Source organism: Corvus moneduloides, chromosome Z, assembly GCF_009650955.1.
Source record: "Corvus moneduloides isolate bCorMon1 chromosome Z, bCorMon1.pri, whole genome shotgun sequence".
NCBI lineage: Eukaryota > Metazoa > Chordata > Aves > Passeriformes > Corvidae > Corvus > Corvus moneduloides.
The window spans coordinates 67,342,436-67,368,847 of record NC_045511.1 but is presented as its reverse complement, the minus strand read 5'-3'; the positions used below and the strand labels follow the sequence as shown (position 1 = coordinate 67,368,847).

Sequence of the window (26,412 nt, the reverse complement as noted above, 5' to 3'; positions counted from 1 at the left end):
GCCCCCAACCCCTTCCTTCTTCCCAGGCTCAACTTCACTCCTGATTTTCTTTACCTCCTCCACCGAAGCAGCACAAGGTGATAGGGAATGGGGGTTTTGGTCACTTCATCATATGCTGTCTCTACTGCTGTGTCCTCCTCAGAGGAAAGACTCCTCACACTCTTCCCCTGCTCCAGCATGGGGTCTCTCTTAAGGAAAACACTCCTCCACATTCTCTAATATGGGACCATGGGTTGCAGTTCCTCACAAACTGCTCCAGTGTGGGTTCCTCCCATGGAGCACAGTCCTTCAGAACAGACTGCCCCAGCCTCCTCTGTCCCACAGATGTTACCACAGGTGTGCACCTACTACTTCCCATTCTCAGAACAAAGCACCACAGGTATAAAGCAAGGGTACATTTTATAGCCAGAGTCAAGGGCAAGTGTTGTCCTCTCACGAACACCTTCATTCATTTTGGTGTTCTTCAGCTTTCTGGCATACAGGTCTTCTTGAGGGTGGATACTCAGGTGCTCTGGCCCGTGGTGGTCAGTGCTGGGGAATACGGATTAATGTTTCTGTTTGGAAAACAGGCTTCTACCAGTAACTTGAGTTCAATCAGCACCCCAATTTGGTGAACAGGAACAGTGGTGAGGCCTCGGGCTGCTCCATGATGAAGGTTGTTGGAAACGGGGAGGCAATCCTCACTGCCTGGGTCCATAAGGCCACCCATAGGTTCGTGGTGAGCTACCCAGCACTAGGAGACGATGTGTGGCCTTGCTCCTTCCTCCTTGCAAGCACCACAGATCTCTGAGGCAGCTCCGGGCTCCCTCTGTATGCCAGGGCCACGGGACAGGTGCCACCAGCCCCACGGTGGTGCGCGATGGCGCGGGTACCACGTCTGCCCCCGAGGCTGACCACAGCACAGGTAGCAGGGCGGCCGCCGCGGTGAGCGATGGCACCGGTACGGCGCTGTGGGCCGTGGCAGCGGGGCGGGCACCACACCCGGCCGCGGACGGGGGGGCGGCGCGGGGTCCCCGCAGCCGTCATGGCGGGCGGCGCGGGGCGAGCGGCGGCGGCTCCAGGCGTATCAGCGGGAGTGCGTCAGCGGCGAGGGGCGGGGAGGCCGCCGGGGGAGATGATATCAGGCGCTGGGCAGCAGGACCGGGCGAAGCCGGAGGTGAGCGGGGGTGTGCCGTGAACGCTGTCAGGGAGCCCAGCCGCCTCCGCCTCCTTCTTCGTTTATCCCCGCGCCGCCGCGGCAGGCTGCCCGGCCGGCTGAGGTGAGGCGCGGCGGGGTGTCGCGGGTATCCTGCCGAGGCGTCTCGCATCACTGCAGCCCCGCCGGGCCCGGCCGGGCGGGACGCGGGGAGCGCTGGGCGGCCGCCCGCGGGCGCGGGGCGCGCAGCCCGGCGGGAGGGCGAGTGGGCGGGCCGGGCTGGCCGCTGCCCCGCGGCCCCTCGCCCGCGGCAGGCGCCAGGTGTCCGCCCGCATCCCAGCCCGCGTCCCCGCCGCCGCCCCTGGGCGCCGCGCTCCCGCCCCGGGGCAGTGCCCGACCCCGCTGCCCGCCGCTGCCATCGCGGGGCGAGCAGGGCCGCGCCGAGCTCGCGGGCGATGGGCGGAGGCGGCTCGGTCGGGCGGTGGGACCGGTCCGGCTCCCCCGCGGCGGGGCGCAGCCCGGCGGGGCTCGACCTCCCCTCCTCCCTCGGCCTTCGCGGAGCTTGCGCCACGCCGAGTTCGGTGTGAGTTCTGGCCCAGGCCACTCCGTGTTGGCCAGGACCAGCCATCTTTTGTGGGGTCTTCTATTGTAGCGTTGAAATTGGCGTATTATAGCCACACACGTGTAAGATCCATTATACGTCCATACACCTTTACGTATGTATGAGAACTGTAATTGCAATGCTACAGTTGCTGTCTCCCACAAAGATGGCTCTGTGTGTGTGTACGTGTGCAAACACATGTGGACACGCACAGTAGCGCACACACACACACACACGCTTTTCTGTTTTCCTACATATGGTGTTAAAGTCTTTGAATTTTATTTTGAGATAGGGTTGATTCATTACTCTTAGAACATAGGGAAGCATCTTGCCTAAGATATCTATTGATGTAGCATTGCTATCCTGCTTATGAGTATTAAATGCAGCCTAAGAAAGTGGGTTACACTGAGAGCTAGAGCAAAAGGTTTTACTAGAATTAATGGAAAACAAAATATATTAACTCACCAATTTTATGCACGTATTAATGCTCTATTTAGAGGAAGCCATTAAAGAATTGTCTTTAAGCTCTTCTGAGCTGTGGAGTTTTCAGTTATTAATAATCAGAAATTTGGAAAACTAGCCTTTTGTGTGCAGACACCGTTCAGCTAATACTTACTTTTTTGTGTACATACATGCAGGAGGACGGAACTTTTTCTTGTTCTGCATAAGTGCACCTACTCATTTTATGTGTTGGGCTGCACTATTGGTTACAGCCTAGTATAGAGCCCACCAGTTTTTATGGGGAATAAGCATTATGTCAGAGTGATCAGTATAATAATAAAGTCAGTGCTGCCTCACTGGAGGACCTATAAAAGATTGCGGCAAAGTGATCATGGTCTTCCTCCTCCATCAAACTCTATCGGAATGGAATGCATCTTCTCTCCGTTTCCTCAGCCACTGGTACCTTTCTTGTTTAGTTGACCTCTGCTTGATTTAGGTACTGAAGAACTTGCTTTTTGTCTTAATGGCGGCTAGTGAAAAAAAAAGCATTTTATCACCTGTTTCATAGTGGAAAAATGTTAGGGCAGAGAGTGGTTTATACAATTAATGTTCAAACTCAGGTGTTGTTAATGTCAGTGAGCATCTCAATTTCAACACTGTTTTTTGAGCTGCTGGTAGAGCAGGCAGGTTTTAAAGTCCTTTTCTTGTTTCTCTTTCTCCTGATGTTCCTTATTGTTTTCTTTGTGCAGAATCAAATGTTTTACAGTGTCTCTCTTTCCTGTTGTGCAAGATGAGGAATTAAGATGGGATTCTACTGTACTTTTACAGTATCTCTCTAGTAATGTGTGATCCAGAACTCTTTTTGGAGCATTACGTAACTAGCCATTTTACAAAGGGGTATTACTCTGCAAAATGAATTGGAAAATACTCTTAATTTCTTCAGTATGCACATCAAGGTAGATAATACCTCTTTGATTTAATAATCAAAAGGGTGGAGGTTTATATACGTGTGGGGTTCTTTTTTTCTTTTTCAATGTCTGTTAGCGCTGTAAAGGTAATACAACTCAAAATTATCTTAAAGCTCTTCTTATCCACACATTGTATAAGCACAATTTGTTTTAAGTAGTTGTACTTGCATATCTAGTCCAGTGCAGTCTTTGCAAGTGAAAGATGGAGGAAGTTCACTTCTGTATTAAGGCTGACACTTACTAATGCTTTTATTTTCATGTTTGATACAAAAATCACTAAAAGATGAAGATGGGATGTGATGGTGCTAGAAAAACTCATCAGAGTAGAAGAGCCCTTCACTTGCTTTACATTCTTAGATATGATAAGACTTGGTATCAATCTCTATTTTCTGCCGATCAATGAATATCAAGGAGTAGTGATATTTAAAGGTGTTACCAATTATGTTTCTAAACTGCAAGTATGAATAGTAGTATTAGAGCTAAAGTAATGTCTACTTAGGTTTATTTTCACATTGGCATTCCTAAAATATTTTTCTGTGCAAGATACTAGCTTCTTGTTTCCTCACAGATAAATACCTTACTCCTGACTCTCAAGGTTGTAACTTACTCATCACATTGAATCAACTATGCATTACAGAAAGCTGCAGTCATCCTTCTGTCTGTGAAGGTTTTGGGGCAGCAGTGGTAGAGGTGTGCAGTTTCCTTTGGAACTGCTTTTGTCAATCAATGTCTCTTGGGTAATCATTTTGTAACCTGTTGCAAAACAAAAAGCCTTTTTCTTACAATAGAAATGGGTTAAAAAAAAAAATCATTCAGACAGAATTCAACCCTCCTCTCAAACTTATGCTTCCTGGTGTTGCAGTGTGGATTAAACAAGTCTGAGTGGAAAAGCCTGCTCTAATGTGTTTCCTCTGCTGCATTGTTTTAAATATGATCAAAATGGCATATGCAGTATCTTGGTAGCTATTCTCTTGCACTCTTGCAGTTTTGTCTGCTATTGCTGATTTTTTTTTTTCTGAACAATGGGGTGTGACAGCATTTATTTATTTAATCATTATAAATTTAGTTGGTGTACTCCAATAAGTCTTAGATTTCAGAGAAGCTTTTAAATAACTTGCTAAAATATGTAAAAGAATCCTGTCCCAAAAGAGTAATGAGCTTCCAAATATTTCCTAAAATCTCAGTGAAATTAGTGAGGTTTGTCAGGACTAACGTATCTGTTTCTTTATTTTCAAAGTAAACTGGAAAACCTACTGTTGTAAATGGTAAGTCTGTAAGTTCTAAATGATTCCTTGAATGGAAAATGTAGGGAAATCTATTTCTCTGAGTTGTATACTGAACTGTGTGTTGTACAGTTATTCAAAGTAATAGTTTTGATTTTTGATTTGTTTTCAAATCTGAGTTGTCCCTCTTTTTGTCTTGTACTTTGTGTACATTAGCATATTCTGTCAGAATATTGTAGGACAGGGGGCCTCCATGTGCACAGGGCCAGCATCTCTCACTACTGTGTTTGATTAGAAATTGTTTACAGACCAGGATGAATTGAATTCACTGTTACCCTTTCTTCTAGGTGTCATCAAAACATGTAAAATAAAGGTGTTTAAATAGGTTTCTTTAATTCTGTGGATTAGTGAAGAGAAAGAATAATCAGTAAAGGTGTGGTCTCTGTCGAATCCGTAGCCGCTGAGGCTAGTGCTAGAAGAATACACCCAGTTCAGAAGTTCCGGTGTGGCAGTGGCTGTGAGCCTGCAGCTGCACCTGCCTTTCCCCAGCACGGAGAATCGGTGAACTTCGAATGGTATGAAATGCTGTCTTTAACTGGCTTCATGCTTCTAAAACATCAGGTGTAAAAATGTGAAGTGTGCTTAAGTTAGCAAATGTGTTGCTGGAAGACCAGTCTTTTACCTAGCTCTTTTGCAGGCATCAAATTCTGCAAATAGAAATGTTTTCTAGGTTGAATAATATTTCACAGCTGTTGTAGAGTTAGCCAGCAATAACTATAACTGGAGAATTGGAATAATTTGTGAGTTGATAATGATAGAATAGCTGGCGGTTTTAACAATAGCAATGTAAATGTAACTACAGTGCAGCACAGACAACTTTAAAGGATTTTAAAATGTTGGAATGATTTATTTCTTTTGAGACCTCAATATTGAGAGTTTATGTTGTCAACATTTAGTCGGAAACTGCAGAAAGGAGTTTTTTGAAGGATCAGGAGGTAATGAACTGATTCCTGGCAACTCAGTTTTAAGATGAGCACTAATTTAGGGTTAGTATAATGAGTCAGCAGTGCTAATATTGTTCTTTTTGTTGTTGGGGGTTTTTTGTTTGTTGGTTTGGGGTTTTTGTTTGTTTGTTTGTATGCTTTGTAACAAAGTAAAGTATGGTGGTATGTGCAGAAGTATGAGCAGCTTATGTACTGTGTCCAAACCCACCATTAACAATAAAGTAATGTCTGCATTTCCAGACAAGACAGATTATTGAAGGTTTTGAAGCAGTTTGTTTGTTTATTTGTTTTTTCAAAAATTCAAGTACACCTGTAACAGGATAGCCTAGGTATTAGAAGGAGTAGCGTCGAAGTTTGAATCTTACAGACATGTATTACCGTGAGAAACGGGAAATGCAGTATGCTGACGGAAGCTTGTGAGCTCTTGGAATGTCAGGATGGTTGCTGATGGAGATGACGACAGATGACACCAGGGAGGAGGTTGTGTGTGAATTCCTTTCTGCTATTAGAGACATTCTTGCTAAAATTTGCGGACACAGAACTTGAGTCCTGTAGTAACATGTTTACTGATACCTTGTGAATGCACATTAATGGATGGTTTTTTGTAATGTGGCTGTCGTGGGTTGAGAAAAACCAGCAGTTGTACCCAGACAATTGTGGGAAACAAAAATTAACCATCCACAAGTATGAGACTACTGAAATAAAAGGCAAACACAGAGCTGCTCAGGAATCAATCTGCTAAGGGTTTTGTTGCACATTGGTTTGGATGACAAGGAAGTATGAACACTGGGGAGAGGAGATTCATTTTGAAGAGGGACTAAGTCAGTTGATTCTGTCTGTCTGAACAGATTCTTGACGCTGATTCTGAGCAATGAAATACTCTTTTTGATGTTTTATTCTTCCTTTGTTTTGGGAACAGGATTTCTACGCAACCATACCAGATCTTCCTAACTTTTTTTTTTCTGTTAGCTGGAGCAGCTTACAAGATGCCTGACTCTTTCCTAGCTATTTAATCATTTTGATGCTAGGTTTGCATATTATTTTTTTACTTGTTTATTTTTCAGAGGATGGAGTTTACTTCTAATTTTCTAGTTTTAGTTCGTATGTGCCTTGTTTTCCATCCTTCTGAAGATGGGATGAGAAAGATAAATATAGTCACTGCTGACTACAGCTGTGAGCTAGACAGGGGTAGTCAGTTTTTGTGGCCTTTGTAAAGGTGAGGAAGCAATGGTGCTGTTTTGCATGGGCGTATGGGACCGCTTACAGCTGTTACTGTATTTGTGAGCATGGTCTCTGTCACCTGGGATGGTAACTTGTAATAGCTCTTCATAGCATGACTGGGCTCAGACTGGGACTCAGTAATGACTCCTTATCCTGTCTGTGCCCCAAGCGTGTTGTCTAAAAGCCTTTCAACAATGTTTTTGATGTGTGTGATAATCTTGACATGTGACTTCCACTTTATCTTTCCTTTGAGAAAGGCAAGGTAAAATTCTTTCTAGTTACCTGTGTCCCTAGTTCTTTTGGAGTCCCACACTGTTTTGGTAAGTCCACAAACTACTTTGTGAGTATGCCTGTGAAGGTCGTCCTCTTGTAGTTCATCATTTGTTGTGCAAAGCAGCTGAGAGAACTTGCTACAGTCAAACACTGAGCACAAGTGGCAGGTAAAATTCAGTATTCTCTCATAATAAATGCTGTCTTTTTATCCATCTGTCATCTTCTGAAGATAATTGTAGTATCTTCAAGATACTGGAGTTGGATTGAGAAGTTGGAGATAGCTGCCTATTCCCTTTCTGAGAAAAATAGAAATTTTTTATCTGTGATGGGATTTAAATTTTCACTGCTCCAAATGCTGTAGTTAAATGACAGTAAGTTATACTTGCTGTCTTACTACTTTCAGAATTCTGATCCTCAGGCTGTTGCAAATGGGCCGTAGGGCCATACAGTGAGACTCCAAAACATCTCAATTTTCTGTGCTTGTTGGTTTGCAAGAAAGTTTTATGGTTGGCTGACGGGGATCTCTTGTTGCAGCCCTGTTTATTTGCAATCCTGTGTCCAGGAACATCTCATGTTAATTTCTATTCCCCTTTCTACATTTTCATTTGAACCACCCACAAAACCAAGGCAGTTGCTGCTTTCTTAGTTATATGCTGTTTCCTTAGTTGTAGGTTTCCCACTGCAAATGACATTAAAAAACAGGCAAAACCAGCAAAACCACCTTCAGATAATTTAAACAAGACAATAAGAGATTGAATACTGCTTAACTGTTGAATTTTCCTACAACTCCTTTGCTGAAAGCCAGACTTCATGTGGCATAGTTGTAGTTCAGACAACTGTTTTAGTAACTCCTTGGGTATGGAGACTGTGATTGCAAAGATCAATCACCTGCTCCTCACTGTTAGTAGCCATAGACACCATCACTTGAATTTCCATGTGGAATATTCTTGAATCAGCTACAGAGAGAGCTGCTGTTCTTCGGCTGATGAGAAGTAGCTCATTAGACTGTGCTAACACGTATCTGTGATTGGCTAATCTAATCTGTGCAGCTTTGACGTCCGCCCCAGTTGTGGGGATAGGGGATAGGACAGCACAACCAAGCGTTTTAAAAATAGATGCAAATGTATACATAGGGTTACTGCAACTCCAGTCTCTGTGTGTGTTAGGTTAGTTATGTTAGGCTTGATAGTCCGCCATCTGTCTACCCAGATTTGGTGGGTTTGTTGTCCCTTTTATTTTTTTTTTTCCTAAGTATGGCAAAAAAAGAGCTTTCTTTTTTGTTCTTATCTCTGAAATCACTAGATGTATTTATGAGATGGCCCTTGCAAACCAGTGGGATGATGTTAGAGGAGGATACGAAGGTTCGAAAATGGAAGAAGTTGCCAAGAAATGTGGGTGCCTAGTGGGAGTAAGAAATGATCTTCTGATAACAAGCAGCAAATTAAGCTTCAGAATATTGCCTTTGTTAGATGCCTGGAGAAGCAGGAGGTAAACCTATGGAAATTGTAGAAGATGAGCAGGGGTAAGAGCAGTGTGTCTGTGTATGTCCCAGGTGGCCCATCAGCCACCTGTGAAGAGAGGCTGTGTGGGGGCTATAAGTGCTGAGCTACAGGAAGGTCATTAAGGTCTTTAGGAGCAGATGGTGTAAGGCCTAAACTGCAGGAACAAAATTGGAGGGTACTGAGGATGGAGCTGGAAAATGGCACACCAACATCAAACTGCTAAGGCGTGGAAGGGGGAAAGAGTAGTGACCAGAGAGGAAAGGTGGGTCATTAGAGGTATCTCTGTCAGGTTTGGTGATATTTTCTTAGCCCCTAAACAGGTTTGTCGTGTAGAGGAGGGAAGTTAGAGGAAACTGGGAAGTTAGAAAGAAGAGTGAGTGCTGAGCACTGGAAAGATCAGGTATATGTCAGAGAGAGGCAGATTGCCGAGGTGATAATCCCACCTGACTGTATCTTTCTATCTTATACATGTTAATTATTTTCAAACACAACTAGAATGGTTTTCATTTTAAGGGTGGAGATAGTCACCTTGAATTGGAGTAGCTGAAAGGGAAGGCATGAAAGGTTTCTTTAAGAAAAACTAATTTTACAGATTTTTAAATTGTGTTTATTTTGAGCAGTCTCAAACACAGAATTTTGATTTAGTGTATCTCTGGCACATTTTCATTGTACGAAACACTTGCGCATATTAGTTTCCAAAATTCCCTGCTGAAGGAAGTGCTCTGCAAAAAACCAGATGATAATATCATTAAAATGTGAGACTGTAGAAAAATGTATGTAACAGGTTAGTAGTTTGCATACCTAAGAACTTAGTGGTTGATTAAATAAGCTATCTAATATCTAATTTAAATCACTTGAGTAAAATGCCAGTGGTGTTACACCAGTGGCTAATTGGGCATATGCATAAGAATTTTACCTGCCTAAGGTGGGTTTTGGAGGGAAGTTGTGTGTCTTCTCTTAATGCTACCCTGTCACCTTTAATTGAAAGAAATCAGATGCAAATACCTTTTCTTTTTTTAGTGGGGAGGATTCTTTCTCCTTCTGTCCTTGTTCATGTTTCATTTGATAAGAGAGTGTTCAAACTCAGTATTTAGAATTTCTTACCATAATTCTTGCTGGGGAGTTGAATGCTGTATGTAGATTTCATAACTCTATGCTATACTTGTAAGTTACATTGTGTGGCTAATTAATGAATGGAAAGGATTTGTTGTTTTTGTTTGTTTATTTGCATTCAAATCAACAGCTTTGATTTGTGTGCGAGAGAAAACCAGAGCTCCATAAGCTGCTTCAAGCAGATTACGGGTAATGTGGCTGGCATATTAATCCAGAGATCTTGGTTGATGTTGACAGCAGTTTCTAGACACTGCCCTGTGTTTCCTTAAGAACTTTCTATTTCTGATTTTGTAGGGTATGAATAGATGTTGTTTGGGGTTTTTATTACTTTTAACAAAATCAAAACAAACAAACAAAACTCTCTTATTTTTCCTTTTAAGAAAACACAAAAAAAGAGAAACCATAGCAAATTTATCTGACCTATCAAGAACTTGTATTTAAGATTTATTTGCCCGTATTCTTGAAAAATGTGAACAAAAGCTGTACTGCAGGGAAACGGTACTTATATGCCCTGGTGCTAAGGTGTAGGTAATGGTTTGAAGACCTGTTGTTCAACCCCCAATTTTGCAATTTAAAACCCAAGAAAACCTACCTCTAAATAAGGAGTTATTTGTGTGAGGAGGGCTTGAGTTGTCTATTCAATGTGGCAGATCAGTGTATTATTGTTGCTGCTAAAAGCTGGTACAATTTCCAAGAAATCCTAATACACGCTCTATTATTTAAAATTTTAACACCTCTTTCCTAAAATGTCTTCCTCCTCCTATAGTCAGTATACGTTACATTACAGATTAAAATTAATAGAGTTTTAAGAGATGGGGATTGTTTATAAAACACAAAAGCTTTGTTATAATAGTGGTCTAAATAGGTAATTATGGGACAGATTTTCTCTATGGATTTCAATTATGTTGACTCATAGTAAACCAAGTATGTACTCTCTTAAACATATTAAAATGACTTATTATCTTAGCATAGGTTTAAAATTTACTTATTTTTATAATAGAAAATGGTGAACTTTTATCTAAGTATTTCAGACTCTATTTTTACAGAAACAAGAAAAAACTACTTTAAAAACAACCTCTCACAGTTTAAAGTATTTGATGTTGAATAAAGAAGAAACAAAATGAAAATGCTGTGTGTAACAGCTGGTAGTAAAAGCAAAGAAACGTTTATGTAATTTGTCTGTTGATAGAATGACTGCTAAGAGAGCTTAACAATTCTAGAAGTGGCAGATGTAATGATTTTGTTTTGTAGTTGAAGCCAGAAGGCTGAAAAGACTACTTTTAAAAAATTTTAAGTTGTAAGAAAACTTCTGTGTAGTTTCACAGCTTTCACCAGACCAGCAACTGGATGTTGCAAGGTGGGAAACAAACACAGCAAAATGGAAATGATGCTCCTGCTGCTCTGATCAAGGTCGTTGCTGCTTTGATGCATCATCAGTCTGGGCCTGGAGCATTGCTGGGGACTTCTGCAGTCCAGGCTTGGCTTACTCTGGAACTGGTGTATGTGTGGGCACATATGTTTAGTTTGTTATTTATGTCTCTTCTCATGATGTGAGCCCAGGTGTGGCTCATAGCTAGTCTGGGAGATCATGGTAGGATCGTGGATTATATTTTTAAAACAGAACTTGGTTTAAGGTGTGTGGTGATTCATAGGAAATGCATGGCAGTCCTTGAGGGGTTTGGTGATCCAATACTTCTGCACTTGCTGAAACAGGTCAAAGCTTGGGTCAGACATTACTACAGTTAATTTTTTGTCTGAATAGGCCAATGCTTCATCACAGGACTGGACCGGTCTTTGTATCCTTCAGGCTGGGTCTGGGTTGGTTTTCCCAGTTTAGCAGAAAAGTTTTGCAGGTCATGGCTTGAGCACCGTGGCAGCTGTTCTCTAAACTGCAAATCACAGGTAAAAAGACTCCCCAAAACAACTAATTCAGTTGTAATTATTAATAGAAACAAATTTAAATCCGAAGATTGTTCACCTGCATGGTTATTTGTCCCAGTTATTATCTTATGTTGAAAAGGCCTTGGATGATTTTTTGTGATTTTATTTTTTTAAGGAAAATGAGCTGTTCAGGTAAGCTGTGCTGTGTAAGTAACTATCTATTTCCAGTACTTGTCAAAATTTGATACAACCTTTGTTCAAGTATTTCATGATCTCCGTAAAGTATTTCTCACACTGGTCTCTCTGAGGTAATGATTAGTTGTGTTTCGTAGAGGAGTTCAGGCAGATCAAGTAACATGTCTGTGTTCACATGAAGTCTGTGCTATTGCTGGAAATTCCTCTAAATCCTTGTCTGTCAGCCTAACCACTCAGACTTCACTTCCCCTGAGATAAAGACACCCAAACCCAGTTTTAAGCTGTATTTAAGCCCTCTGACATACTGTAAGAAATAACATAGCTTTTGGCTTACTATCTTTCTGCAGTTTTGTGTCATTCATTATTGAGGAACTGCAAGGGGATGAATATATCTCTTGATTCCTGCTCAAATCCACATGTGAGCTGGAAGCTGTGTGTACTGTGCATCTTGCATCTCTTTCATGCACTTCTGAGGTGAAAAAGAGGTTGTAGATATAATTTATAATTAAACCAATTTGCAATGTTGCTCACTTGTTCCATGAGTTGTTTGGGTTTTTTTTTTTTTTGCCTTAATGCTAATAGTAATAAAGATTTTGTGACTAAAGAAGTGCCTGTGCTGCACAGGAATCTGTTCACTCATCCTGTTAAATGTGGTTTTTGTTGGCATTCCATGAATTGATCTGTTACCCTCTGGTGCTGCAGCTGTTCCTAAAAAAGGACGTGCCATTTCTCGTGTAATAGCTTGCATAATGCTGACAAGGGAGAAAGTCATATGATTCCACATTAAAGCAAATATTGTTCATGTGAGTTTTTTACACAAAACCATTAATATTATTTTGTGAAATGATATGTTTTTGAAAAATGTAAGATTTATTTTCTTTCAGTTGAAAAATGAAATGCTTAAGTTGCCTCATTTGAAAAATAAAATAAATTTTCTTACCTCCCCCCCCCCAGCACACACTTCTAATATGCTTTTATGTACAAATGGTCATGATGAGTTTGGTTGCTTAGGGCTACCTTGCATGTGCTCAGTCAGCCTGACTGCGTGCTAACCAATTGGAATTGTACCCTGTGAGCAGAGCATGGTCGTGCAATGTGTGACAAAGATTTGACCTGACAGTTTTACAGTCATGCAGTGCATGGAGGCTTAGAGCAACAAAAAGGGGCATGTGGAACTGCATGGCGGAGACCTGTGCTGCTCCTGCTGCCTCTGCAGCAAAAACGTGTTAATGCCCTCCAGTCAAGAAAACCTGAAAAGCTGTTTAGTCCTGCCCTTTTTCTCTCTCCTGTTCTACTTGAGACTGGCTAGATGTGAAGCCATTTGTATTTTTACTTTGTTAAAAATACCGACAAACCAATTGTGTTTCAGTGATATTAATTCATTACTGTTGGAAGACATTTCATTTGTCTTTGGTAGGTTATTTTGCATTTCATATTTGAGGTGCTTGTATTTTGTATTGTGAACTACTTCCTTATGCTCTGCTGTAGATTGGCATTGAACGTTCTTCTTTCATCACTTGTTTAATGCTTTAATTATAACTTGATAACTTTGTGAACAGTTACTGATTTCTTCAGGGATGTAGTGAGCTTAAATGCGAACTGTTTCTGACCTCATCAACACTGAGACAAAATACATCACACAAGTGTATGCGAGCTTGTAATTTTACATGTCTAATCTGCTGCATGGTAAAAAAGATAAATAGTTATTTAGGAGGGGTGCTGAGTAGGTTTTACTTGGTTTAGTCTTGAAAATTTCTCTGTATTGTTTTCCTTTGCATGACATGTTCTCTGTAAATGCTGTAAAAGAAGAAGTCAAATGTGACTACTGTGAGTTGAGAGTAAATAAAATCAAAGTGTGCCATGAGAAATTAGATAGCCCAACAGAAACAGAAAAGAGGTCTGTGAATGATTTTGAGGGTAATTTAATGAATGTATTAATTAGCCTTTTTTGCTTATAAGCAAAGATATGGTTGCTGCTTTTATTTTCATAGTGGTGTAGTGGTTGGAAGTCAGATAATCTACTGGATTTCTTATTGCATGTTTTCTGCTTTGGTCCTGCATTATTGTGTTCCAAAAAAATGTCAGGAATTATTACCTAGAGGCTTAAAGTTATAGCTTGTGGCTTGTTTGTCTGTTTGTCATGTAATCATGAAACCTCAGCTCAATTTCTTTGTTAATAGTGGAGTTATCTAAACGCTTCGGTATTTTTTCAATAATAGAGGGGGGTTGCGCTTTCTGCCAGCATACAGAAAATTAAATTTTTTGTTTTTCACATAGCAGTATTCCTTTACAGCAGAATTTACCTGGCCTGTTGCAGTTAACCAGGTGGTAAAGCCTCACCCGCTTGTAGGAGTAGCGTCACGGGGTCTTACACTTCTTGCTTTTTCTTGCAACATGCTTATGTCAGCATAGTCAGTGCAGTATTGCTGGTGTGTTTGAGAACTGTTATATGGGCAGGCAAGCCACATCTGCTAGAGATGAGGTGGTGGATAAATTTCACCCCTGACAGCAGCTCCTCTGTTTGCTGTGCATTGCTGCTACATTGAAAAACATGCACACCTCACCTTTGGCTCTGGAAATCAGTTTGCTTGTGAACAGGAGGAGCCAAGGGAATTGGTGTTAACAAGGGCAAGGGCAGCCCTGAAATGTGGAAAGAAACAGGTGGAGAATTAAGAGAGGCAGCTAAGTATCTGATAGGGTCAGTAAGCAATAGTAGGAGGAATGTGAGAGACTAGAAGGGAAGGCAGGAGAAAACGTAAATAACAGCTGAGGGGAAAGAATGACCTGAATTTGGAAGGAGATGGCTCTGAGGAATGCATGTGTATATCTGAACAATAGCATTCATGGAAAACATTAGTGTTTTCATCAGCAACAGTGTTAAAGGTGGCAGTTGTAGATGCCAATGAAGTGCCAATGTCCAGGTTTGTTGTTCAATTTTAACAGGGAAAAAAATCTCTCCTATAGGGAGAGCAGCCTCTTCTCTTCAATCAACTTAGTAGTAGCATATTATTGCTGTTTAAAAGCTTCTAAAATGCAGACTTTTAATTTCTACTGAGTCAGAATAAGATGTTCTTATGCACTTGATTTACCTGTGTCAGTAGGATAATGAATGGTGGATTAAATAGAGGGGACTGAAGATAAAGAGGAAAAAAAAATCATTATGCACTAAGATTTAACATAAAACTGAGAAAAAAAGACTCCATAATGAAGACTAGGAATCATAAAACTTGTATAAAACTTCTGTGTTTAGAGACTTGTGTGATGAGTTCATAGGAGCTGAGCAAGACAGATTAAGATCCCTGCGTTCCTCCAGAACACCAGAGTAGGTTCTCATGAACTTGTGTTCATGCTTCTGAGAGTTTGAGTCATAGTTTGAAAGCAGCTGAGGGGTCTGTTTCTGTGTAGTTTTATAGAGCTGGAAGAGCCTTACCTGGAGACCACACAGTGGATTCCAGGAGCTCTTGCTCATTTTAATTGGATGCTCCTTTGACAAGGAAAATTTGAATCTAAGAGCTTTCAAGGAGTTATTGCCACTATGGTTTGGCTTCAGTGCTCTAGTCTTGTCTCATCACCTCCTTAAAGTGTCTTTCTTTAGTCTGTTGTGGGCTCTTGTTTTTAATGAGCTTGTAAAAGTTTCTTTTCACAGCTGAAATGCTTTTGGAAACAACCACCTGTTAGGCATGCTAACGGGCCAGTTGCTCAGAAAAATCCTGAGCAGTGTTTTGGTTTCTTCAGAGATGGATTTAAATGCAAAGTCTCAAATTAACTCCATCTTGTTATCATCTGGTTGGTTTACTTTTTGTTTATCACCTGATTATAGCTTGACCTTTGGCATCAAAAACATAATCTGGGAGAGAGATAGAACTAAGTCTGCCACCTCAAAGCAGTATGTACTTGTGCTGCAAACATGGGGCTTTTATGTTGGAAATCTGCCACGACTGAGGTATAGGGGGATCTATAGGCTAATCTCATCCTTTTCTGCTTATGAGCACAGATTTGATTCTTTTACGGATTGGGTGTTAATGGTCATCCCAATTAATCCTAAATGCCTGGAACATTTCTCCTTTCTGTCATGGATATAGAAGGCTGTAGTGAACAGCAGAGTGTGGGTGTTCAACAGTCTAATTTATATGTGCATTATATGTTTCAAACAACCTATGTTAATAATGTTGCTTTATTTCTCAAGAGCATGTCATTCCCTGTGGATATATTGAACAATTACAGTCATGAGGACTTGGAGAACTCAGCAGAGGACTACCTCTTTGACCTTCGCTGGGGGAATCCGAACTCCCCAGAATTCTTTTCTCTGCCAGACCGCCGCAAGGTAAGAACCAACGAATTCTGTAATACTGGTGTTTTTAACTCCTTGTAGATTTAAGATATCCAGTCCTATTGAATTTCAGAATTATTTTATCAAAGCTTTTGTATTTTCCAAATTCAGAATTTTTTGTGTTAAACTCTATTTTTTTCACTCTGTAACTGGGTTTAAATCTCTGTCAGTGACTGCATGCTGCTTCTAGGCAATGGATCTGCATATATTGAGTAATTTTTAAAAAACCAAAAAACCCCAACCCAACTATAACCTTAAATCTTCAATTGATGAATCAAACTCTTACCTAAAACCAAGTACCTCACACATTTGCAAAAACCTATCGTCATCACTAAGGAGTTCATTATTTACTTAAGCTAACTGGCTCTTTTTGTATCTCGGTCCTTCAGTGTTCTTCATCTTTGGGTTCAAGTTTTGATTAATGAGGTTCACTAATTTCAATAGTGGTTACTTTTTTCTTTATTTGAAATATTTCATGCTGTTATTGAGCTCTAGTAAAGAATAGCTATGACACTTCTATGTTTTCAACCCTTTTCCGTTGTGGGATAAGTTGGTCAATGTTGGTTCTGTCCAGACAAATGCTTCTATTAGAACTAGTACCAATAAAACCAACAGTGACTAGCTTTAATCAAAATTAAGTGATCTGAGAGGATTTTCTGTGGGATCTAAAGGACAGTACTGCAGATTCCTTGGCAGAAGCAGAGCCTTGACTATTTTCCTGTATTTATGCGAGTGCTGCATGGCTAAATATATGCTTGTATTAACATCCTCATTTGTGACAATAGCGTGTCATAATCTTAAACTGGTTAAGCAAGTCTGTCTACCCCACCACTCATGTCTGTCAAGTTTTCTGTACATTAATTTAGTAGTGGAAACATGTGAATTTAAATATCAAAATGCATTTCCACAGAGGTACTCGATTCCTTAAAAGAAGATTATTTGACCCTTTTCATGTTTTTTCTCAGGAGCAAAATCAAGTAGCCAACTTCAGAATTTTTAGCATGCATGTGATTTAAGGGAACAAAACCCTTTTGAATTCGCCTTCCCACGGTAGCACATTAGAACTTGCTAACAAACACAGTTTTGCTCTCCCAGTTTGTTTCAGTGCTTGACTGACTGCCTCATTCTTCTGTTGGCTTTGACAGCTTGCACAGTTGGGACTGTTGAAGGGAACATAAAGCTGGCTCCTTGCACACCTTACTTCAGTTGCGCACACAAATGCAAGCTGTTGGCAGAAGAGAGCTGTAACAGTACAAATTACTGTATCTAAATCTGCCAGAGCTTGAGAGTCAGAGCTCTTTAGAATGTTGTTTGTCTCTAAGAAGAAATGTCTAAAGTAAGGACTAGGGTCTGATGCTTGTCTTTTACAGTTAGCTGTTCAGGACCTGACTTTCAATATTCATCTTGTTTACCTTGATAAACATTCTCTGTTTATTTTACTACTGTTGTTTTAGCAAGAGTCTACTGAATTACTGTACATTCTTGTTTCAGGTTCCTATTAGCTTGACATCTGTGGGCTTCGTTCCTCTTTATGGTGAAGAGCAGACACACAAAGTTCTTGCACTCTTTGCACCATGGGACTCGCTCACAGGTTTCATTTTAAGTTCATTATCTCTCTCTATTGCTATATCTTCTTTTTTTGTGAAAAATACATGTAACCAGGCCCTTGCTCATTTCATGTTACTGTAGCTCCTAACTTTACCACTTGTGTTTTTGTTCACATGCTATTATTTTTTGTTGTGGGTTTATATACACAAGTGCTAGAACTTTGCGGACTAATCAGGTCAGAACTGGACCCAATGAATTCAAAAGATATGTAGCAAAATATTGTGGTGCTTGTCTGGATCATAGTACAGTATGTATCTCTTGATCTCTTTATGTATGCTTCACCTCTTCAAAAGGTATTTATTGAACATTCCTAGAATCTATTAATTTGCCCATGAATTTAGATGCTCTTTATTAATAGGAATTGATCAGCATGATGTATAAATTTGTCTTTAGCTTGAAGTCCTAGCATACCTCTGGCTGAGATGACATGGGTTTTGTGGGTTTTCTCCTCCCTTCCTTCCTTCCTTCCTTCTTCCTCCCCTTCCAGTCCTCCATGTTTCCTTCTTCCATTTAGTGCCGTGTATATGATTGCCAAGTTTGCCACAAATAACTATAGATCACACTCTTCCTGACTGCTGCTCACATGGCCATCAGCCTTTTTACATTCATCTAATTCCCTAAAACTTGCACAGTTTCAATATCAATATCCATTAGCAACCCAATAGTAAAATACACGTATGGGTGAGACTCATCTTGACAGGCAGAGTTTTTAGTGGAAGGAGATGTTAGAGCACTGCATTGAAGGATAGTGCTTATGTCTGAAAAATAGTTCCTGTGTATCATACTGCAAAAAAAAAAGCATTAGTGTTTATTAGTCTCAATTACCAGAAAAAGTTTTGGACTAGGGAGCATTTCATATGGGTGGGGTGCACAGTGCCCCATTTGTTGTGCTAGGGTAGTAGGAGCTACATTAATACAGTGCCACCTAGAAGATGCTTGATTTGGTTATTATGGTGTTCTTCCTGATTATTTAGCAGCTTTAATGAATATGTTTCTTTTGGAATGGTAAGAATCACTAACTTTTTATTTCCCTTGTTTCTTTCAAGCTATAGCCCTGTATCTTGCTGACCAGTGGTGGTCAGTTGATGACATTGTGAGAACATCTGTCCCTGCTAGACAGGGGCTTCATCAGGTAAAGCGCTCCAACATTCACCTAGCAATCAATCTTATTATTCAAGATAATGGCAAATAGATAGTGTGCAAGATATTACATGTTTTAATTTCATTTAGATATGAGATGCCTGTTGCAAGGGAGTAATAGAGGAAGAATAGGTACTAGGGGAAAAGGAACCTCAATGTGAAGATAGTGTCTAGAGCAAGAATGACTTTTGTACAGCAGCTTCATATGTAGACAGCTTAGATGTTAGCCGTGTTACCGTTTTTCTTCTTTACTCTTAAGAATATTGTTATCTGGTTGTGTTGAAACATCTTAGTATAATTGTGTATTGTACCGTAGCAGTACCTATTGGTCTTATCAGGAGACTAGTAAACCAGAAATACTGTCAGGAATGTGTTTGACAGAAGTGAGTTGGAGCTTGTGGCTTGTAGTGGCAATACATAAGGTTTGGAAAAGTTAGTTGCCTGGTATCTGCTTTATTGTTCGTCATTGACTTCTGTTACCATTATTTAACCCTATGTAGCATGGTGTTTTCCAAAACTGGAAATCTGTGCTTTTCCAGGGCTTTAATTTATATCTGCTCAAGTCTGGGCACTTGTCTTCGATTATTGCAATTTTAAAAATTTTCTATAGAGAGTTTGGCATGTAGCCTTTTTTTCCACATACTTAATGGTAGGAGAATCAGAAAAGCTTAATCTTTTACAAGGAAGGTAAGCGCTGGAAGAGAGCATGGTTCCTCCTTCCTTCACAGTAAGTAGAATAGTGGTGAACTCAAATTTCATATATAAAAAGAGCCTTGCAGGACAGAGAGAAGGATATTGAATTCCTTACTTCATGCCACAGAAACTGTTGTAACTAGTGTTTTCACTGCATCATGTCCTGTTGCCTGCCACTCTATCAGCAGTGATTGAGTGTGCCAACTCCTGCCACCCCGAGGCTCATAATTTCTCCTTTGTAAGGCTTCGGTTACCTGCTAGCCTGGGAATTCTGAGGCTGATGTGCTACTATTGTGTTTGGTGAATGTTTCTTAAGTCCAAAAATAGTTTTGAATTCAATCATAACATTCCCACTCCATTGCCCTTCTCCCAGCTTTTGCACGTTGGATTAGGAGTGACATTGAAGTCGTGGAATATCCTCTTGTGGTAGTGATTTGTGCTTAACCTATTGCAATGGCTTCTGAGCATCTCCTTGCCTTATAACAAACTCCAGAGGGTCACCCTGCTTTAGAACTTACAGCCTTCCCTTGAATTCTGTCTGCAGCTGTGTTAACTGGCAGCTTTGGAAAATGAGGTCTCTGATGTATGGGTATTAACTGATCTGACCAATCTTCTAAAATGTTTCTTCTGTATTCCCTTAGGTGAAGTCTGTTGGAGAGAGGGTTGTTCTCTATGTTTTGAATCGAATTATCTATCGAACACAAGAAATGGAAAGAAATGAGATCCCATTTCTCTGTCATGGTAGCAGCCACTATGCTAAGATCATGTGGAAAAAAGGAGAGGCTATTGGGTTCTATTCTGTTAAACCTACAGGTAGAACACTTGAGGACTGTGGGATATGGGCAGTAAAGGGGAGGAGATAGAGAGCCTATTTGAAGGATATTGTATTAGCAGGCTTTATAAGCAGGTACCTACATGTTGTGACTATCTGTTCCATTTTTGTTTAATTTAGGATAATATGTTGTTTATGGGAGAATTTCAATGTAAAATGTCCTAGGGTTTTTTGTGTCTTCATTTAAAAAATTGGAATAATTGTTTCAGTCTTTAAACAAGAACTGAATTAGTCTTCATAATTATCATGAGAAGTCATGTAATCAGCTAAAAGTATAATTAAATAATTTTGTTTTCTCCTATCCCCTCCTCCATCTTTCAGCTTCATTTTTACTATAGTTTTCATATGGAACTGTATAGTGAGATTTCAAAGTGAGCCTTTCTTCTGTCTTCTCTATTGTTTTCTGGTACTACAGACTTTTTCTGTTACATTATTCAATTGATGTATCTTGGCAAGCTTATGAAGCTTGCCCAAAAGAGATAAAAAATTACTAATAGCAATTATTTATTTTTAATGAAGTTATACATTATTTTTATAACTTTACTTGCTCTTACCATTATATAGTTTGGAATTTTTATAACTTACAAAAGTATTTATTTAAATATGCTGCAGCACGTCAGTCAGCATGCAGTTATGTCATCCATACTGATGGATATTGTTTTCCCTCTGATTATTTCAGGAAGTGTTTGTAGCTCTCTTCTTCGTCAGAAGTATAAGTTGCCAGTGCTAGACACAATGTTTGTTAGAAAGAAACATCGTGGGAAAGACTCTGGGCTAATCATGTTGGAAGACTTTGTGGATTCCTTTACTGAAGAGCCTCTTGGTCTACGATATCCACTGTCACCGTTCATGTATACAGGCAAGCTCTTCAATTTTTTCTTTGGATCTTCTTTGTGCTTTCTTTACATATCCAAATGAGTACTGTCATTCAAGTTCCATGTTTGTGGCCTCATCCTCAGGCTCTACATTAATTTCTGCGCTTTGGTGGATGCTAAAAATCCTGATTTGTTTAAGATGAAGTAGTTCCTGATTCAATTTTTAATCCTCTGTGTAAAACTAGGTTATTTGAACTCTGTTGGCTTTCTGCTACTGTGAAGTTTACCGCTGTCCCTTTTCCCCCAACAAGCCTGCAGAATGGGCTGAAGTGTTTCTGTATGGGATCTAATGTGTATCTGCCTTGTTGCACCTTTTCCTTGCTCACACCTAAATGTCATGAGGTTGTTTAATTCATGCTTTCTCTGAACTTCTGGTCAAGAGGACATTCTAGGCTCTCCTTTAACTTGTGTATGAGAAGGCACAGTTCTAAAATACAAGGAAAACACTTATGGTTCTTCCTTTAGCAACCTAGGAGGCTATGTCATACAGGAAATTACATGGATTGTGGAAACTATGTTCTTGGGACTGTGTTCAGACAAGAAGCACATTTCTTTTGCCCTGTTTCTCAAGGCATGTTCTGTTCTTGGGCCATTTGCCAGGGTTCCTTCTATGGACACACTTATCTGGCCTTCTTAACCTGTAGAAATGTTCTGCTTTTCCAAGCAGCACAGTCTGTCGCTGGATCTGATAAGACCTTATTTTTAGGCTTCAAGGAAAGTTACTTGAGCAGAATTTAATGACTAATTCATTTCTGTGGTCAAGAAATGACACAGTGGGGATCCCGTGCTCTGAAACTGTGCATCAGTAGTGAACCAGGTGAAAAATGGTGGTTTTTCTAGGAACTGCCAAAAAATGATGTTAAAGCATGCCTGTTCACCTGTATATTTGATACAGGTATAGAGAGAAAAGACATGGAAGGACAGCAACATAGGAAATATTCTAGAAATGAACTTTGATTAACCATTCAATGGTAACATGTTAACACTCCCAGGGAGTGCTTTCACAGGTGCCTACTACAGTGTGGGGTGACAAAAAACACTTGACTACCTCCTCTGCTGAAGAAAAAACCCTTCTGTCTTAAATTGGATCTTGTAATTGGCAGGAACAGTGACTAGTGAAGTTTCAAAACTCTCAAGTGGGTACCAGGAAAACAAGAAAATTTAATTCATCTTTGTTTGCAGTTTAAGATAATAATGCAAAGTATTTAAACCTGAAGAAAGAATTAATTAAGAAGGATGTGTAGGGTAAAGCAATATTGTTTATTTCAGATTCAACTATTTAGTTAAACAGTTCTTTCTGTTGTTGTTTGTGTATGATGGTAGATTGCGAAGTAAATTGATTTCAGACAAACTTTAAAAAATAGGTATATCTGAGTATATAGTATCTGTAACATAGTGTTTTTTCTTGTGTTTGCTCAGCTTGTAAGCAGTACCTTGAGAAGTACCCTGAGGATAAAAACCTTTTGTGGCAAGTGGAGGGAGGAGGAGATTGGTTCCAGAGAAAGTCTATTATGTCTATAGTGCAAAAGGAAGATCTCAAAATTGCAGGTATGGATTCTTTGTTTTGTTGTTTTCTGGCACTTTATAAAAGTTGAACAAACACTCTACAAGAGTGACTTCTGTGAACACTGAGTAGAAACTAGCAGAAAGATTTCTATTTGTCCTGAGACCTGTGAGATCATATTTGGAACAGTGTTGTGGTTTAACCCCAGCTGGCAGCTAAGTACTATGTAGCTGCTTGTTCACCCTGTCCTCTCCCAGTGGGATGGGAAGGAGAGTCTGGAAAAAAAGTAATACCTGTGGGTTGAGATAAGAACAGTTCAATAATTGAAATAAGATAAAATATAATAAATATAATAAAAAAGGAAACAGAAACAGAGAAATAAAACCCAAAAGAGAGAAGGGGTACACAATGCAGTTGCTTACTACCTGCTGACTGATGCTGAGCCAATCCCCAAACAGCCATCAGCCCCTCCTAGCCAACTGTTCCCAGTTTATATACAGAACAGGATGTTCTGTGGTGTGGAATATCCCTTTGGCCAGTTCAGGTCAGTTGTCCTAGCTATGGTCCCTCCCAGAGTCTTGTGCGCCTGCTCACTGGCAAAGCATCTTGAAACTGGAAAGTCCTTGACACAGGGTGAACACTACTCAGCAGCAGTGAAAACAGTGTGTTATCAACATTATTGTCATACTAAATTCAAAATACAGCACTGTGCCATCTACTAGGAAGAAAATTAATTCTTTCCCTCCTGGAAGTGGGATGATATCCTCTCCTTATTTCGTGTGTCTTTTATGTCATGCCCAGGTTCCATTATTTACCATACACCATTACCTTTCCTGTCTTCTGTTATGTACACATACATCACACACGTGTATTATTCCCTTAGTCTATGGGTGTAGTGGTTTGGTCTAAAATACTCATTACTGTTTATCTTCTGTGAGATAAGAATTAGGAGAAACGCAAAGCAGGCACCAAACTTGAAAGAATATAAAGAAGTTTATTAACAGACCTAAAAGAAGGGAAAAAAAAATTATACCACCTTCAGAAGTCTCCTCCTCCCCCCACCTTCCTCCCTTCTCCCACTGACAATGTGAAAAGACAGCCCTTAAGATGTTCAGTCTGTTTACCACTTCCATAATAACCTTGTTTAGTCCATTTAGAAAGAGAAGTCTCTTCTTGCTCATGCTATGAAAACATTATCACAACGAGACAGCCGCCCACTTCCAAATATTGTTCAGTCCATTTAGGAAGAGGAGTCTCTCTGCCTGCGTGTGAGTCCCTTCCCCCGACTTGCAGCTTTTCCTGCAACTGCTTTCGAGGGTCCACTCTCGAAGTTTTTTAAGGTTGAGCCGTTCAGAAACAAAAAAACAGAGGCCCTTCTCCTTCCCTGGGAGCAAAGGGTCTTCCTCATCTTCATTGTTAGGACTATCTCTGGGAGCATCTCTAGGAACTGAGGTTTTCTCCTTTCCCGTTTGGAGCAAAAGTCCTCATTGCTTCCATCTCTCCCTGTCCAAACTTCTCATGAAATTACAGCTGCGTCAGCATCTGCCTATCTCAGCACAGGTGCTTTTGCTTACGAGTTGAACACTCCACCCCCCATATCTTCATGAAATTACAATGGGGTACTCTGATATATCATAGCTTCACAACAGAATTTCAGCTTTAAGCATCTCCTCTCTCTCTTCCCTCAGGTTTTCAGCTCTTCACAGCAATAAAAGGGTTACTCTCACCTCGGCCTTGCAGCTTTGCAGCTGGAATGTTGAATTTTTCTTATCACAGTGGAGAGGGGGGAGAGCCGAGCCGCTCCGGCTGCCCACGGCAAGGCAGTGGGGGGGGTTCCACAGGTGGAACAGGTCCATCGGCTCCAGGATGGCCGTGGCCCGGCCCGGCCTGGCCCAAGCAGGGCCTGGCCGGGCCCGCTGGCCCCCACTCGGGGCCCGCAGCCACCTGTGCCAGCGCCAGAAACGAGAGAGAGCTTGGAGGGGGAGTTTGTCTACTCTTAAATGTGGATCACAGAGGTGATCACAACTTTAAGTGGCTCAGAGAATTGTCCATATTCAAACTGGCCAGCTGATAGGTTCTATCAGTTCCCAGAGGAAACTGTAAGCACCCCTTAGCAAGGACATCCCTTCCGGGACTATGCTTGCTAACCTATGACAATGGGCTATGCCTCTAAAATGTCTGTTGAGTTCATTTAGTCCATGACTTTGAGCTCCATCTGTCGTAACAGTCTTTCTGGCCAGAAAAGATTTTGCATGAAGCTAGATTGTTACATGCTGGAGCCAGTTCTGTGTACATCACCACTGCACTTGCTTGGTTTCATGAAGTTAATTCTTCATTGGTCTGGGTGATTTTTACTGTAATACTCTTGAAATGGCAATTGAATGGGAATCAGGTTCAGATCCCAAAATTCAGAATGGTGAAAGCAGGTGCTGTGAGGTGCCCAGTTCAGTGATGGGCACATAACCATGAAAGAGACAGTAAACAGTGTTATATTGCAATAAACAACATGCAATTTAATTTTTTGGCTACCCTCACCCAAAATCCAATCCCCATAAGGAATGCAAAGGACTTCTCCATCTCCCTGCATTACATTGTAAGTGGACCCAGGTGCTTGAGCAAACTCAGTTTCACAAATTTTTTTGCCTTTTCCTGAAGCAGGAATAACGCAGACTGTTTTCCCCTGTGTATTTATGAGCACTACAGGAAATTTATCCCTTTCTACAGTGTGTATAAGTTCGGATTGTGCTGCGCCAGACTGACTGTCAGATTCCCTAGTGTTTACTTAACAGGTGGCTTCTGCTAAATGTGTGTCCCAATGTTTGAAGGTCCTGCCACCCAGTGTTCCTGAGTAAATGGGTAACAGTCTGTTGTATAATTTCATTCTTCTGGAGGCTGGTGCCTGACAGAGAGCATGATATTCCCACTCAGTGCCATGGTCTTTGGCTCAGTTGTCTATGATGTTGTTTGGGAAAGGAATCCCACTAACTCTTCCTGGAATTTCTGGGACACTCTGTCACCTTCTTAGGGTTTCCTTCTTAAGGTCCACTGTTCCTGGTGGTGATATGGAGTACAGGCTATGTTCTTTCTCCTTTAGTGGTTGCTTCCACCATTAAAAGCACATGACACTTTCCTTGGCAGTTTTAGGGGAGTGTGATATAGTCTATCTGCCCAGTCTCACCATATTTCTATTTCAGCTGTCGTTCTCCATACTAGAGAGGCTTTAACCACTTGGCCTGTTTAATTGCAGTGCATGTTTCACATTCATGGCTAATCTGTGCAATTGTGTCCATGGTCAAGTCCACCCCTGGATCATGTGTCCATCTATAATTTGCATCTCATCCTTAATTATCTGAGGTGTCATGGGTGCACCAAGCTAGAAATAATTTTCCCTTCTGTTCCAATTCTGATTCACCTGAGTCACTTCAGTCTTAGCTGCCTGATGCACTTTCTGGTTGTTCTGAAGTTCCTCTGTGGCCCAATTCTTGGGTGTGTCCATCTCTAAGGTATTGTCACAACCAGGTTCTCATCTAGACGGCAGTATCTTGTTACAATGTGGCAGCTCAGATGGCCTCACCTTTGTGCTGCCAGTTGCTCTGCTTCCATCACTGCAACCACCCCACAAAGCATTTGCTACTGCACATGAGTCAGTATAGAACTAAAATACTGGCCATTTTTTTCATTCAGCAGTGTTTAAAGCCAGCTGGATGGCTTTCTCCTCTGCAAACTCAGTTGATTCACCTTCTCCTTCAGCGACTTGTCACAGGAGACTCAATCTCTGCTCCTTTCCAACAATGTGGCAGAACAATCGGTAAATAAGGCATATTACTCCTCATTTTCTGGTAATTTATTAGACAGGGTGTCCTCTTCAGTATG

General features: G+C 40.8%; 1 protein-coding gene across 4 annotated transcripts in view; it reads left to right on the top strand.

The window, feature by feature from the left end:
- Positions 1 to 1,058: 1,058 nt before the first annotated feature.
- FAM169A (family with sequence similarity 169 member A) overlaps positions 1,059 to 26,412 on the top strand; it is a 38,995-nt gene continuing 13,641 nt past the window's right edge. Inside the window, exons 1-8 of one of the 4 annotated variants that reach the window (XM_032097120.1) lie at positions 1,084 to 1,259; positions 2,927 to 3,133; positions 15,744 to 15,881; positions 17,379 to 17,478; positions 18,542 to 18,627; positions 19,970 to 20,141; positions 20,840 to 21,019; positions 22,455 to 22,583. In XM_032097120.1, the coding sequence (XP_031953011.1) occupies positions 3,122 to 3,133; positions 15,744 to 15,881; positions 17,379 to 17,478; positions 18,542 to 18,627; positions 19,970 to 20,141; positions 20,840 to 21,019; positions 22,455 to 22,583 (817 nt within the window). In that variant the 5' untranslated portion in view covers positions 1,084 to 1,259; positions 2,927 to 3,121. Of the gene's footprint in view, positions 1,260 to 2,926; positions 3,134 to 4,853; positions 4,944 to 15,743; positions 15,882 to 17,378; positions 17,479 to 18,541; positions 18,628 to 19,969; positions 20,142 to 20,839; positions 21,020 to 22,454; positions 22,584 to 26,412 lie in introns of those variants that run through there. The other 3 variants (XM_032097119.1, XM_032097122.1, XM_032097121.1) reach the window with 3 other exon arrangements.